The 15,728-nt window shown below is 37.7% G+C and overlaps 1 protein-coding gene across 3 annotated transcripts in view; it reads right to left on the minus strand.

Annotated features, from left to right (window-relative positions):
- atxn3 (ataxin 3) overlaps positions 1-15,728 on the minus strand; it is a 48,394-nt gene that overhangs the window by 19,127 nt on the left and 13,539 nt on the right. Inside the window, exons 4-8 of one of the 3 annotated variants that reach the window (XM_041214557.1) lie at positions 12,657-12,742; positions 12,348-12,414; positions 10,181-10,268; positions 7,747-7,885; positions 1,948-2,117 (exon numbers count right to left, since the gene is read on the minus strand). In XM_041214557.1, coding sequence (XP_041070491.1) covers positions 1,948-2,117; positions 7,747-7,885; positions 10,181-10,268; positions 12,348-12,414; positions 12,657-12,742 — 550 coding nt within the window. The remainder of the gene's footprint in view (positions 1-1,947; positions 2,118-7,746; positions 7,886-10,180; positions 10,269-12,347; positions 12,415-12,656; positions 12,743-15,728) is intronic. The other 2 variants (XM_041214560.1, XM_041214558.1) reach the window with 2 other exon arrangements.

The following is a 15,728-nucleotide window of genomic DNA, read 5'->3' on the forward strand; positions in this document are numbered from 1 at the left end:
CAGCTCTTCTTTAAATACTGCTATGGGGCCTTTCATATCTACCTGAACGGGCAGATAAGGCCTCGGTTTAAAGTCTTATCCAAAAGATGACACAGAATTGCCAGTCACGATTATTGCTCAAGTCTCTAGATTAGGGCTTGAATTGCAAATGTCTGTAGAAGTGATAGTGCTACTACTGAGCTGAGGGGGACTTCTATAAAGTATATAAACTTACTCTGCAGGTTGAGAATTGAAAAAAATAGCAGCAAAATAATTTTCTGTTGTGATGCTGGCCTCCATCTCCATTCCTCCCCACAACCACCCATTGTTCCTTTCTGTTAGCTTCCCTAGAAAATAAGGCTACCTCATCTACGATGCTATTGTTGTTAACTGTTGACAACTATGTGGTATTGGACTACATTGATGGGCCCTATGACTTTCTTTGTGTACCTCTGGTGAAGTGATCAGCCCCTGCTTCCCCATTTGGGAACAGTTGAGATCAGGAATTCACCATGAAGGAATCTGAGACGTAAACCTTATGTTTCCTCATTTCTTTGTACAACATATTAAGTTTGATAGGCTTGGGCTATGAAGCCACTGAATGTATCAGAATCACAGTACAGAAGAGGCCCTTCGGCCCATCGAGTCTGCACTGACACGTGAGAAACAGAAATGTAGTTAGTATAAGGACGAAGGAGATTCACCATTTGTGCCTTCCTTTAGGAATTGACATATAAAGTAATGCAAAATTCTTATTAATGTAAATGTTTTGGTGTTTTAATAATCTGATGCATTCTACATATTTGGAAAGCCTTTTCCCAGTTTGCAATGTTAATTGCTCCAAACTGATGCACAATGGTACAGCTGTGCCTTACCCTGGTTCCAGTTTTTAATAACTTCAATGCTAAGCTGAATGCCCCTTCCCTATACAAACAAGTGCTTTTAGAAGCACACATTCCTCCCAGTGGGCAATAATTCTATGTCTATTGTTTCATGTTAATGCTACAAGTGCTGCTTGTTGGGTTGGCAGTATAATTCTACAATTAAAAAATATTTTAGTTGGTATTAAGGTGGGCAAGAGCTGAAACCTGCAGTAGGAACTTGTGCTGTGTGTGCGAAAACGAGTGCATAAATGAGAATGCCAGCAATAATCCAGATATATTGAATGGCTGATAGATTAAGTTATGGAAAAATCTTATTCAACAGTACCGCAAGAGAAATCTTTATATTATCTATCAGCTCCGGTGGTAAGATCGCCAATACTTGAATACTTAACTGGACTGTTTCTATTGTGAAATTAAATCCCAGGAAAACCATGTGAACAGGAAAGAATCTATTGGATGGCAGTGCAATTTCGCTGCTCGATTCACAGAACAACTCCAACGTACAAATGCAGTGGATTCATTATTAGAGCAGACAATGCATCATATTGCTCAGACTGAGATTTCAGCTTTACATCCAAGTTGAAACAAAGTATAAAGTAATGAAAGATCATCCACTTGAAAGATTAAATCTTTTTCTCTCTCCAAAGATGCTGCTGGACCTGCTAAGTATTTCCAGCATTTCCTGTTTTTATTTCAGCTTTCCCGCTTCCACAGTATTTTTCTTTTAGAAAAGCACATACGTATCATTCCAGACAACATATTTTCTGAAAACATTACAAAAAAACTACCATAATTTTTACCAAATTATGTTGGGTGAGACAGTTTTTTTTACTGTAAGATGAATAAATTATTTTAAGTACTTTTGGTCATATGGTTTTCAATGTCATTCTAAATTTTACCTTTTGAAGTTTCAATAGTAATAAAACAACTGGCATAGCTATCACTGTACAGGCTAAAACCTGTAGGATCTTACTTTGAAAATAAGGATCAATATTTAAGCTCCAGGTTAGCATGTGCTCAGGATGTAGGTTTAAGTTTTGTCACTTTAAGGGTAGTTCTATCTCAGTAGGGCATCAATTCTCACCTTGCATGCTGAGGTGAATTGCTCTTCGTAGATCTGCTTCTTCATCTTCTGTCTCCATGTGCTGGCGGCTTAATGTCAATGCCCGCTGCAGATTTTCATCATCTTCATCCAGAACATTTGTAATTGATTTAGACATATCAATTGCTTGTTCCCAGTCATTGTTCTGTACCCTATAAAACATGATTTGAAAAAAAAAATGAAGGCCAGAGTGTGGAGTTGATGAATATACATACAAAAATCTCCTACAGTTGTTCTCACTGGGTATCACGTTCTATTATGACAGAGCCAATGGTAAAGGCTGAGTTGTTCAAATCCCAGAGGGAAACTTGAAACAACTGTCATAACTCATTTTTGCAATTTGTATATTTTGAAATGCATGCTTTGAATTCAGTAATATTAAGACCACCAAGTCTCAAGAGGTTTTTTATAAAATAAAGTTAAACATTTATTAATATAAGAAAGATTGTAAGCACATACATGTCTACAAAATTACCCCTATAATAACTACGAAAATCCCCTAATTAAACTAACTCTCAGTTAGACATCCGGTAAGGCAACAGTAAAACACAGAGATTTAAACAGACCCTACAAGCACACCCTGGACAGCTGCATCCAAAATGAATTTCTTTCAGCTCTGGGTCCTTGCAGAAAGACTTCAGGCTTATAGGCTGGAGGGTTTAGATCTTAGAATCCCTCCTCCTTTTCCTTCATATATATTTTCCTCTTTGAATGCAAATTCTCATTGTCACTAGCTTTTTTTTTAAACTTTAAATTTTCTAACAATAAAACCCTTTCATAATACCCACTTTACTAGTAGGCTTTTAAAAAACACTTTGCTTCTGGGCTTCACCTGGTTAGGTGTAATATTTCACCCGCTTTTTTAAAAATGCAAATTGCCCTCACCTTCTATTTCCCCATGTTTACCTAATTTCCATTTCAAACCTACTTCTCTTCTATACATCAAAGCCTCTAGACCAACTGGCTTTAATCCAATTAAGCTGCACACGCAAAAACACAGACACCACTAAACTTTATTTTAAAATAATTTCCAATAGCATTATAGACATTATTGTATCTTCTTGACATCCTCCTCCTTATCAAAAAATGAACCATCATAATTCTAAAAGACAGCTTCATTTTTATTAGCCCATTTTACACTGTAGGCTAATAGTTAGCAATATTCTTACACTATTACATTACCAGATGTATGCATTAACACAATATATATACAAATCCTTGGTTATCAACAGAATTCTTTCTAGTTCAGTGTCCAGGTTTTAAAATGCCCAATTTTCCCTTTAAGCTTCAAACTCTTGATCACACATCTGCAATCAGATTCTCTCATCCAGCGACATGTATTATTTGTAGATTAAATGGTTGCATTAATAAACTTCACCTGAATAGCCTTGCAACTTTTGTCTTGAAATTTGTCCAAAAACTTTAAAGGGTTGTGGTCTGTATAAACAATTGTCTCTGACAAATTGTTTGCCACATTGATATCAAAATATTACAATGCTAACACCAAACCCAACATCTCCTTTTCAATCGTTGAATATCTTCTCTGTTATGCATTCAATTTCTGGGAAAAATATCCTATTGGTTTTTCAATTCTAGTGTCATCTCCTTGTAACAGTATGGCCCCAATATTTATATCGTTTGCGTCAACAGCCAATTTAAACTGCTTGGCGTAATTGGATACTGCCAAAACTGGTGTCATAATTAATACAGTTTTCAAACTATCAAATGCCTTCTGATACGCCAATGTCCATTGAAATGTCTTGTTCTTTTTTAATAGTTCAGTCATTGGAGCAACCATACTATTAAATTTGGCACAAATTTCCAGTAAAACCCACTCATGCCCAGAAATATCAAAACTTTTTGTTTTGTTGTAGGCACTGGGAAACCCCCGATAGCTTTGACTTTCACATCTCTTGGAGCCACCTTACCATGTCCAAAGGTATGGCCTAGATACGTAACTTGCGCTTTTGAAAATGAACTTTTAACCAAATAATTTTTCCAGATGCTGCAAATGGTCCTTCCACTTCTCCTCAGACTGAAAACTATTAAGTCATCAATATAAACAGCACAACTGCTTAGACCTACAATTACTTTGTTTGTCAGTCTTTGAAATGTTGCAGGTGCATTCTTCATACCAAATGGCATGACTTTAAACCAATATAGTCCATTTGGCATCACAAAAACTGATATCTCCTTTGCTCTGTCTGATAACGGTACTTGCCAATATCCTTTTAGCAAGTCAATCTTTGTGATAAATTCTGATTGTCCTACTTTCTCAATACAATCCTCCAACCGTGGTATAGGATATGAATCCACTTTTGTCACCACATTCACCTTTCGATAGTCCACACACTATTTTTGTGTTCCATCCGGTTTCAGTCCAATACAATAGGCGAACTCCAGTTACTGCAACTAGACTCAATGATATCATTTTGAAGCATGAAATCAGTTTCTTTCTATACTTGTGATAACTTTGCCGGATTTAATCTATAAGGATATTACCTTATTGAAGATGAAACTTGTACAGAGACATAATGTTTAGCTAAGTCTGTCCTTCCCAACTTATTTCCACAAAGAGCTTTGTGTGATTGCAATAGCTTTTCCAAATTACTTTGACATATGTCTGCAAGGTAACTCAATATTACATTTAAGTTTTCAGGTACCCCCTCATTATCCAATTTGATTAGAGGAAAATCAATTTCAGAGTCCTGCATTTCTACCTCTTTCTCATTATCTACCACCACTAATACCTCTTTTTGTTCTCCTCTTCCCTATCAAAATACTTTTTAAGCATATTCACATGACACACTCTCTGCTTCTTTCTTCTATCTGGAGTATTTATTAAATAATTTAATTCACTCAATTTCTTTTCAATCCTGTAAGGCCCACTAAACCTTGCCTTTAATGAGTCACACAGTACTGGTAACAGAACTAGCACTTTCTCTCCAGCAATAAAATTCCAAACTGTAGCCTTCCTGTCTGCTTTCACTTTCATCACTTGCAGTGATATCCTTAAATGTTCCTTAGCCAACTCACATGCTCTTGTCTAACTTTCCCTTAAGTTTGATACATAATCCATGAGAGTAGTTTCTGCATTTTGACTCACTAATTTCTCATAAATCAATTTCAGTGGTCCCCTTGCCCCATGACCATAAACTAGTTCAAAAGGATTAAAACCAGTTGATGCATTAGGAGCATCCCTGATAGCAAATAACAAGAATGGAACTCCCCTATTCCAATCCTGTGGATAATCCTGACAGTACGCTGTCATCATAGTTCTTAAAGTTTGATACCATCTGTCCAGAGCTCCTTGTGACTCCAGATAATAAGGTGTTGACTTAAACTGTTTTATCCCCAAACTGTTCATTACTTCCTTAAACAGCTGTAACAAAATTTGAACCTTGATCTGATTATATTTCCTTAGGTAAACCATATCTTGTAAAAAATTTAGTTAACTCTGTCACAATCTTCTTAGTTGTAATATTTCTTATAAGTATGGCTTCAGGAAACCTGGTAGACACATTCATTGTCAGTAAGAACTGATTTCCACTTTTAGTCTTAGGGAGGGGTCCTACACAATCAATCATGACCCTGGTAAAAGGTTCTTCAAATGCTGGTATTGGGATTAAAGGTGCTTGTTTAATCACTGTTTGTGGTTTCCTTGTCACCTGACATGTGCGACATGTTCTACAGAATTTGACTACATCCCTGTGCAGTCCTGGCCAATAAAAATGTTTCTATACTTTTGTCTGTGTCTAATTCCGAAATGTCCCCCTATTGGAATTTCACGAGTAATCCTCAGAATCTCATTTCTATACCTGAATCTGATATACTTCCCTCTAGCTTTCATTTGCTGAGACATGATCTGGCCTCCATTTTCTCATTAAAATATCACCCTTAAGGTAATAACATTCTGGAATACATTTTGCCTCTGTTTCTAAGTAAGCTGTTTGATATAACTTGTTTTAATTGCAAATCCTTTTGCTGCAACTCAATTAACTGCCTTGAGTTAAACACTTCAGCTGAATTGTCCTGTCCTATGACTTTCTGAACAATGCTATCAAACACAGTGCCTACAAATTGGATTTCAATACCTTCTTCCCACCTTTGAACAGCCTGTCCTTGTTTTACTTGCTTCAACCTGTGTGCCCGTGTTCTCGTTATCCCACAATCTGGAAACAATCCAGGATGCTCCTCCTCCTGTAAACCCCTGTTGAAAATACTTCTACAGGCTGCTCAACTATCATAGGCATCACCCACATTTGTGACCCAGCTATATCATTACCCAGAATAAATTGAACCCCTGCAATGGGCAATTTTTCCACTATCCCAATAGTCACTTTGCCAGTTTTCCACTTCTAAAATTTACCTCCCACATGGGAATAGGTTTAGCATCTCCATGAACCCCACTTATCACCTGTTCCTGCAATAATCCCCCTGAACAACAAATATTACTATCCCAAAACATTCAGGATTGAGAGACTGTCTCTCTTGAAATTTAAGCATTTTTATCTACTCCACCCTGTACATATGGAAAGGCTTTCCCTTCACACGCAAAATCTTTAAACATTTCTGCAACCTGCTCCTCAGAGTTCTCTTGGATAAACGGTGAACACATTTCTACTCCTTCACCTATCACTGATTCTCCCTGATTTACTTGTATACAAACCACTGGTTTTTCTTGTGCCTGAACCTCAGACTCCACAATACTTTTACTTCCTGAACTTTTGTGCACCCCAATAATTCCAACAGATTTTTCCTTGCAATTTCCAACACACTGACTTCGTGTGCCCCACTTTATTACAATGAAAACACCTCAACTTTCAAATGTCAGGACAAGGGGTTTTCTATAAAACTAAATTAAACATTTATTAATACAAGAAAGATTGTAAGCACATACATATGTCTACAAAATTACAACTATAATAATAACAACAAAAATCCCCTAATTAATCTGACTCAGACCCCTGGTAAGGCAACAGTAAAACACAGATTTAAACAGACACTGGACAGTCACTTTCAAAATGAGCTTCTTTCAGCTCTGGGTCCTTGCAGACAGACTTGAGGCTTACAGGCTGGAGGTTTTAGATCTTAGAATCCGTCATCATTTTACAATTGGCCTTTGCTTCCTTTATATATATTTTCCTCTCTGAATGCAAATTCTCATTGTCACGAGGTTTTTTTAACTTTGAATCTTCTAACAATAAAGCCCTGCCATAATACCCACTTTACTAGTAAGCTTTAAGAAATTTTCTTAACTTGTTTCTGAGCTTCATCTGGTCTTTCGAATAGACTATTTAACAATGTACATTTCCCCCTTTACACCTCACCTTCTATTTCCCTATGTTTATCGAATTACCATTTCAAATCTACTTCTCTTCTATACATCAAAGCCTCTAGATCAGCTGGCTTTAATCCAGTTAAGACACACGCACGTAGACACAGATGCCACTAAACTCTATTTTAAAATAATTTCCAATTACATTATAGGCATTATTATATCTTCTTGACACATTCCATATACTGTTAATCTAATAGAGGGCATTTTTCTCCCTTAATTAGTCTTTTCAAGTGCTTTATCGCTGTAAGGCATAAAATTACGTATTGCTTTCTGAGACATTCCTGATCATAGCCTGGGGTTCTGTAGTACTATGAGTGCTGCCCCTCAGGAGTCAGAGCTTTACATGGCAAAATAGGACTAGGAATGAGGGATATCAGTTGTAAGTTGTTTTGCTAAAGAAAGAAAGACAAAAGGTTTTGAGCAATTTTATTCCTCAGTACCTCTGACCAAATTCTGTTCGCTGATTTGCCTCCTCTCCAATTAGCTTTGGCCTCTCTCGTTGCACCACTTTCATCCTTTTTAGTAACTCATCAGCTTCGCATTCTGGCAGTTCTCCTCTTACGACAAATATCGAATAACCTGGAGAAATTATGCAGTTAATCAAGAATATAGCATTCTGGACTTTATATATAGAGACAGAGTACAAAAGCCATGAAGTTATGCTAAACCAAGATAAATCACTAGTTCAGTCTGAGTTGGAGCATTATGCCTAATCCTGGACACCAAACTTTAGGAAGGACTTGAAAGATTTGGAGTGAGTACAGAGGGATTTACTGGACTGGTTCTGGGGATAATGGATTAGAGTTACGTGGAATGACTGGAGAAGCTGGGGTTGTTCTCCTTGGAGCTGAGAAGGCCAAGAGTAAATTTGATAGGGGTGTTCAAAACCATAAAGAGCTTAGAAAGAGAAACTGTTTCCAATGGCTGAAGGGTTAATTATGAGAGGGAATAGATTTGAGCTTGTGAACCAGTGGTGGCACGAGAAAAAACTTCTTTTTAACACAACAAGTGGTTAGGATTTGCCTGATAGGTCAGTGGATACAGAGTCAATAGTAGCTTTCAAATGGAAACCGCACGGATATAAAGAAGGAACATGTGAGTGGGACTAACTGGCTTGCTCTTTGAAAGAGCCGATGCAGACTTGATGGGGCAAATGACCACCTCCTGTGCTATACTATTCTATAATTCGATGAAATTAAACAAGATTTACACTTTTTACTACAAACCCCTAGTTAACCATCTTAAATGAGATTATTCTGACATAAACAAACATAAGCCTCTCCTCGGATAAACAACCAGGTATAATTTTTTTTAACTATACCAACTGTGACATTGAACCTCCTAAAATCCTGATTGGTTAAAATCAAGGGCCTCCGCCCTTTTCGAACAATGAGCTGGATCCATATACCATAATAATTAAATGGGTCACATTTGAATAGTCTTTGTCAATGAGAATCATGATTAAACATAATATCCTACACAATCACATTATTTCTGCTAAAACACCTGCACATTTACAGATGCAAATAATAAACAAAGCAGACCAGGATGCCAGTTCAGCTCAGTCCAACCACTATCTGCTCTTGATCATAAAGTTGTGATTCTGAAACCCACAGCAGATTTTGAGATCATAAGCAAGATGATGCAGCAATGCAGTGACAAGGAAGTGTTGCATTAAGGGAGGTACCATTCTTTAGGCGGGACAGTGAACTGAGGTTTGCCTGCTCAGGGTGATATTTATGCACATTTTGAGAAAGAATAGGCAGTTACCAAGTTATCTGGCCAACATCCCTTAACCAACACGACTATCAATGATTAACTGATTATTCAATTTACTAGTTTATGGAATGCTGCATTTGCCGCTTTAGGAAATTTAAGATAGCAAGGTTTATTATGACATTTATGACATTTCCTGCTGTGTAAGCTATAATAAATAAGCAAAAAGAAATGAAAGAATGTCTCACAGGTGCACTACTCTGAGGCTGAGACTGAAGTATGCTATTGGAACAGAGTAAAAGGAGCTTTACTGTATACTCAAATAGCATTGCCTGCTCAGGAATTGCTTGATGCTGACAATGAGTACCTAAAATGGAACGCTTTCTATTTCTTGGCATAAAAATCCTTCATCTCAATGATCACAGGAAAGAAATAGGGGAGTAAAAGTAGAAAAGAATGGAATTTATTAACAGAATTCTAACTTACTTTGAGGCAAGACTGTAGAATTGATTGCTCCTGAGAACTTAGTTCTGATATTTTGTAAATGATAGAACTCTATCCAGCAAACAGGGATCCCCACTTTTAAAAGCTTTTACTCAGATTACCATTAAAATGTATTTTTTTACTGATGCACATCTCTATATATTTATTTTTCTGGTTAATTTCCTCCCCACTTTGTTTCTGAAGGAGTTAACTCCTTGCTGAGTTATGGCCGCACAGCCACAAGTAACTGTCCAGTAGCTTGCTTAAATGGCCAGTCTCCATGTGCAAGGCTAATTGGCAAGTATTAGCAGGCCATTTGACTATGAAGGTACCACAGAAGGTTTTTACGTTTAGAATCGATAATGTAACTTGAACAGCTCTTTCCCTACAACTTAAAATATCGTATTAAGTATCAAAGCGTCTATTTGGTGCTTTTAATGTCCTGAAATACAAATCTTTCTGTCCTCATTTATAGAAGCAACATCAAACCTATGAACCACAAATAATCTTCATTAACTCTGAAAGAATACCTTGAGGCTTTATTAATATATTGTATATAAAATTGCACCTCAAAATAATCAGAACTACTGCTTCCCCATTTATATCACTTATCTCATTAGGATTTTATTTTCTATTAATAGTGAACCAAGTTGCTGAGATGTTGAACAAGGATACCTTCTTGCTGTAATTGAGCCAAGAAGAGGGCGAGGTAAGTGTCGGAGATCAACTCAGGACCCGTCAATAAAGAATTCAGGTTAAACCACTGGGCAGAAAAGAAAGCACAAGTTATGCATTCCATCTATGAACTATACATTCATTCTGTGCTGTAACCATTCTGTGATAAACTTCACATTCACCTAATTTCAAGTATATCCATTTTTTTTGCTTATTCTTTATCCCCTGCCAGAAGCTATGAGTAATAGTGTCACCTAGTGGTCAAGCTGTGGTTAAACAGCCCATTGTTATTGTTTCCAGGTTTTGGGAAGTTAAGGAAAACAAAGTACACCATGGCTATAAAGGCCGAGATTGGTTAACTCAGCTATGGCAGCTGAGCTCAAAATCTTGCTGATCTGAATGGCTCAATGTTACAATATGCAGTAAATTTACCAACTAAGGTTGTGGAGGCAGGAAATTTGACTATAACCATACATTATAATAGATCACATTTTTGTGCGAACAGCAACGTCTCCAACTCATAAATACACCCCCTTGAACATCTTGGAATTATAAATATGGTGTAAAGTTAGGATTTCTTGCATTCAATGACTTGTATTTATAAAGCACCTTTAGCACAGAAAAACTTCCCATGCTGCTTCACAGTGGTGCTTAACTGAAAAACAAATATGCTTGGCCAAAGGAGGAGACATTAGGAGGGTTGACCAAAAGCTTGGTCAAAAAGGTGGGTCTTATAAGGAGAATGAAATTGAAAGGTTTAGGAAGGGTGCTTTAGATTATAACATTTGGCAACTGAAGGCCTACTTGTCAATTGTGGGGGAAAGAAAGAGAGGGGGAACGGACATTAAGCATGGAGAGGGTGCATGATATGTAGCTGCAGAAACTTGGTGGTGCAAGGCCATGAAAACATTTAAACAAGTGAATGAGAACTGTGAATTTGAGACACTGGGAAACTGGGAGTCAATGTAAGTCAGCAGGAACAAGGGTAAATGGGTGAGCGAAACTTGGTGCAGGCTAGGATACAGGCAGGAAATGTTTGGATCAGCTGCAGTTGACGGAGGGGCTAGGATAGGCGGTGGGCCAGGCAAACTTTGTAAAAGTCAAATCTGGAAGATGAGAAAAAAAATCATTTGAAGTAAGGTGAAGGCAAGCCAATGTTATCGTGAGGATATCGGGCTGGAGGCTCAGCTTGATCAGTTAAGCTGCTGACATTGGAAACAGTTTAGTTCAACGTGATACAGTGGCCTGGAGGGAAATGGAGCCATTGGCAAGGTACAAAATTTGTGGTGAGGATCCAAAACAATGGCTTTGGTCATTCCAGTGTTTAGCTGAAGCAAATTGCAGTTCACTCGAGACTAGATATCTGATTTAATTGAGGCAGTGGAGGGGCTGAAACAGGCAGTGGAAAGTTGCAGCTGGGTGTCATCGATGCATACATGGAAGGTAACCCCATGTCAGAAGATGATGTTGCCAAGAGACAGTATGTAGACAAGGAAGAGGAAGCAGCCAAGGCTAAATGGTTAAGACTCCAGAGGTCCTGATGCAAAGGGTAGAAGAGAAGCCATTGCTGGGCATGCTCTGGCTACATCACATAGGTATAAATAGAAGCAAATAATAGCAGTCCGTGGACAACAGAAAAGTATCGAAAGATGATGATATGGTCAATTGCGTCAAAGGCTGCAGAAAGCTCAAGCAGGGATAATGCACATGGTCACAGTGACAGAGAACACTATTTGTGACTTTGGCTGGGGCAATTTTGGTGCTGTGGAAGATGAAGAAACTTGATTTCAGTAGGAAAATGTATCACCTACTGAACCATAAAGATAATGCAACTGCGTAGCAAAATTTTAAAAATGATCTCCAAAAGCAAACCAAATCTGTTGAGATTTATTTACCATCCAGGTGAAGCTATTTTTTAAAAAGTGAAGAAAAAGTAATGAGAATTCCTGAAACCAAAAAAAAATGCAACTAAGGAGCTGTGCAGCAAATCTAACAAAATGAATCTGTGGAGTACAGCGATTTTTTTAGGTTAGGTTGAAGAAAGAGGTGAAACAATTGTGGGAAATGTTGGAAAGATTTTGAAAATGGAATGCTCTACTTCTTCTGATATTGTGGAGATGAGATTCAAAATTCCATAGCAGCTCTTTAACGTTAAAGAGTGGACTACCTGATTTCCTAATTTTCGCACTGTAAACCAATGTTCTTTGTAGTTGCATATAAATGCCCTTTCAATTCTGTGGAAACAACAAACATGTGGAAGACCTTAAACCATTTCACAAGGAATGTGCTGAAAAGTAATCAATCTTTTTTCAAAATGCCTACTGCCAAATAAAATGGATATTGCATATTTGTGACTGTTTTTAAGAGCATAGATTGAAAAACTGAATCCAAAATCTGAAAATTAAAGCTAAGATCCACAATAAAAAAAATCTTAAAATACTGAGAACACACTGTATTTATATATAATGCGTCTTACACTGGATCAATCCTTAATCGCTGATATTCTGGGCTGTTGAAGAGGGTAATCTCTAAACCCCAAACACTCAAGGCAGTACTAATCACCTGTAGAAATAAAATTGCTTTGAAAGCTCTTTGGATTTTACAACAATACAGTAGAACCCACTTAAAATAAGTAATTTGAAAAGCAACATCTGGTTTTAACACATGCAAAAGTCTATGCACTATAACTGTAAGACATGCTTCAGCAAGGGGCTGTTCCATTTTCTTGGAGCCCAATGGAAGTATCAGTCTTCCCTCCCCCATCCAACCATTAGGAGTTCAGTATTTGCAGTTATTTTCCCAATGGAAATAACCAGAACGAAACGGATCGTTTCTACTTGGGCTGTTCCTCTTAACATTGTCTACAACAGAGTGGTCAAACAAGATAATCTAACGAATAAGGAAATTGCTTTTTTAAAGCCTCACATTGTTCACATAAAGCGTTTGCTCAGAGTCTCACTAAGTGCTATGCAATTTTCAATTACGTTTACAATACTCTGCAACGTTCCCTTTTGCAAGCTTGCAAAAAAAAACCAAGAATAAAAGTGGACCATTCAGCTCCTCGGGCCTGTCCGCCATTTAATGAGATCATGGCTGTTCTGATATTCCTTGATACCCTTACTGTGAATTGGAGGCTTGAAAATTTCAATTGACCCAACATCCACAGACACTGGTGGGTGGGTGGGAGAGGAGAAAAGAGTTCTAGATTTCCTTTAGCCTGTGTGTGAAAAAGTACTTTGTGATTTCACTCCAAAATGGCATAGCTCCTTGTTGTGGATTCCCTCATGTGAGGAAATAGCTTACCTGTATCTACTTGTGATTGAATTATTTTATCATTTTTAAGGTGAACTTCGAAACAAGTGAAATAAAAGTCCTCTTCCATTTGACTATCACATTTCTTCATGCCTTATTGATCAAAAGCATGGCAAGATCCTATTGAATCCACTTAGAACAGAATTTGGAGAAGGTGCAGAAGAGGGTAACGAGGAGGATGCCAAATTATACCTCTCTCAGTTATGTGGAAATGGTTTGAGTTATTTACTTTAGAGAGAAAGAGAAATACTTTTAAAGATTTGAAGAATGATTGGATACATTCTGGTTAGATAACTTATCTAAATTGGATAAGAGAGGTGGACTGAAGGTAATATCTATAAAATCTAAGGGTTAAGGTAGATTGAATACCAGGGAGAATTTTTTTCACAGTATGTTTCTTTACAAATAACTTGACAGCTTCTTGAGAGACGAGGTAATTTTTCACTGCAGGAGATTAAGTTGTGATAATATAGGGTCATGGAGAGCCACATTCTTCTGGAGTATTGTTTGATTGCTTTAGGAAATCTGGAAAGGAATTCTCCAAATTTCTCATTCTTGCATCAATTGTAGTTTTTTTCGGGGGGGGAGGGGTGCGCGGGAGGAGGAGGAGTGGTGGGAAGCTGGATGGACCAAACAGTCCTTTTTGTCCTATCATGTTTGGAACAGTGAACTGAGTAATGATTTTGAAATAAAAACAAAAAAACTGCGGATGCTGGAAATCCAAAACAAAAACAGAATTACCTGGAAAAACTCAGCATGTCTGGCAGCATCGGCAGAGAAGAAAAGAGTTGACGTTTCGAGTCCTCATGACCCTTCGGCAGAACTTGAGTGAGTCCAAGAAAGGGGTGAAATATAAGCTGGTTTAAGGTGTGTGTGTGTGTGTTTGTGTGTGTGGGGGGGGGGGGGTGGGGGTGGGGGGGGGGGGGTGGGTGGTTTGGGTGGGGGTAGAGAGAGAGAGAAGTGGAGGGGGTTGGTGTGGCTGTAGGGACAAACAAGCAGTAATAGAAGCAGATCATCAAAAGAAGTCACAAACAACAGAACAAAAGAACACATAGGTGTTAAAGTTGGTGATATTATCAAAACAAATGTGCTAATTAAGAATGGATGGTAGGGCACTCAAGGTATAGCTCTAGTGGGGGTGGGGGGGAGCATAAAAGATTTAAAAATATTTAAAAATAATAGAAATAGGTGGGAAAAGAAAAATCTATATAATTTATTGGAAAAAACAAAAGGAAGGGGGAAACAGAAAGCGGGTGGGGATGGAGGAGGGAGCTCAAGACCTAAAGTTGTTGAATTCGATTTTGAAACGTTTCCTCAAAAGGCTGTGGGTAGCAACAGCTGAAGGCTCCAGCAATCTGACAAGAGGTGCGAAGTGGCAAAGAGAAGGATTGGTATCGAGGGCTAGAAACTCAGAAAAACTCAACTATGCGCATAGAGCAAAATACAGTCCCCAGCTGGTTGAACCAGAGAGAAGTGATAGTGTCAGAGGCCATGGAGAAGTCACAAGTGTGCTCATGCATTGCTGTATGTAGCAGCAAATAACTACATAATTATTAAAACCTCAAAAACTGCACATTGGAAATAGTGGATGTGCAAGTTAAACAATTGAACAAAAATAACCTCCAAATTTTATTCCTAAAGATACAGGTCAAATTTTGCATTATTTTGAAAGTTGGGAATACATTTTAAATACCTCAGTTGTTTCGTGTTGGGTTATTTAAGTTTTTTTAAAAAGTCAATTTACATCAAGAAAGAAGGGATAGTTCAGTTTTATTCTGATTTGTTGCATGGTCAGAGTCATTAGGTCATTTTTAATCTCTATGTTAACACAACAGAAACATCTGGTCAGTTTTATATGTGTAAACGTCCCCCCAAAAAAAACTTTCAATTAAAAGCATTACTTTTTTTACAACGCCAGTTCAATATATTTTGACAATGGAGGGAATTATTGGAGCTTTCAATCTTGTACTGAGTTGTCTATGTTAGTAAATTTGCAATGCCAAAAGAAACATCAAAAAGGGTGAGGGTAGCTTTTGCAATTATTTTTCAGAATTTTGCACAGGTATCAACTGTCACTTAGAGGGCTAGCAGCTAACATGTCAGGAATGATTTTCCATCTGATTTTCTAACCTTTGGCACTTTTCTAAAGCAACACCTCTAAAATGGGAAATTCAGTGGAATGAGGTGGGAGGGAACAAGCATTTCCTCTACCACTGCACGGTTGATGGTGCTACAA

The sequence above is a fragment of the Carcharodon carcharias genome, chromosome 20 (genome assembly GCF_017639515.1).
Source record: "Carcharodon carcharias isolate sCarCar2 chromosome 20, sCarCar2.pri, whole genome shotgun sequence".
Lineage (NCBI taxonomy): Eukaryota > Metazoa > Chordata > Chondrichthyes > Lamniformes > Lamnidae > Carcharodon > Carcharodon carcharias.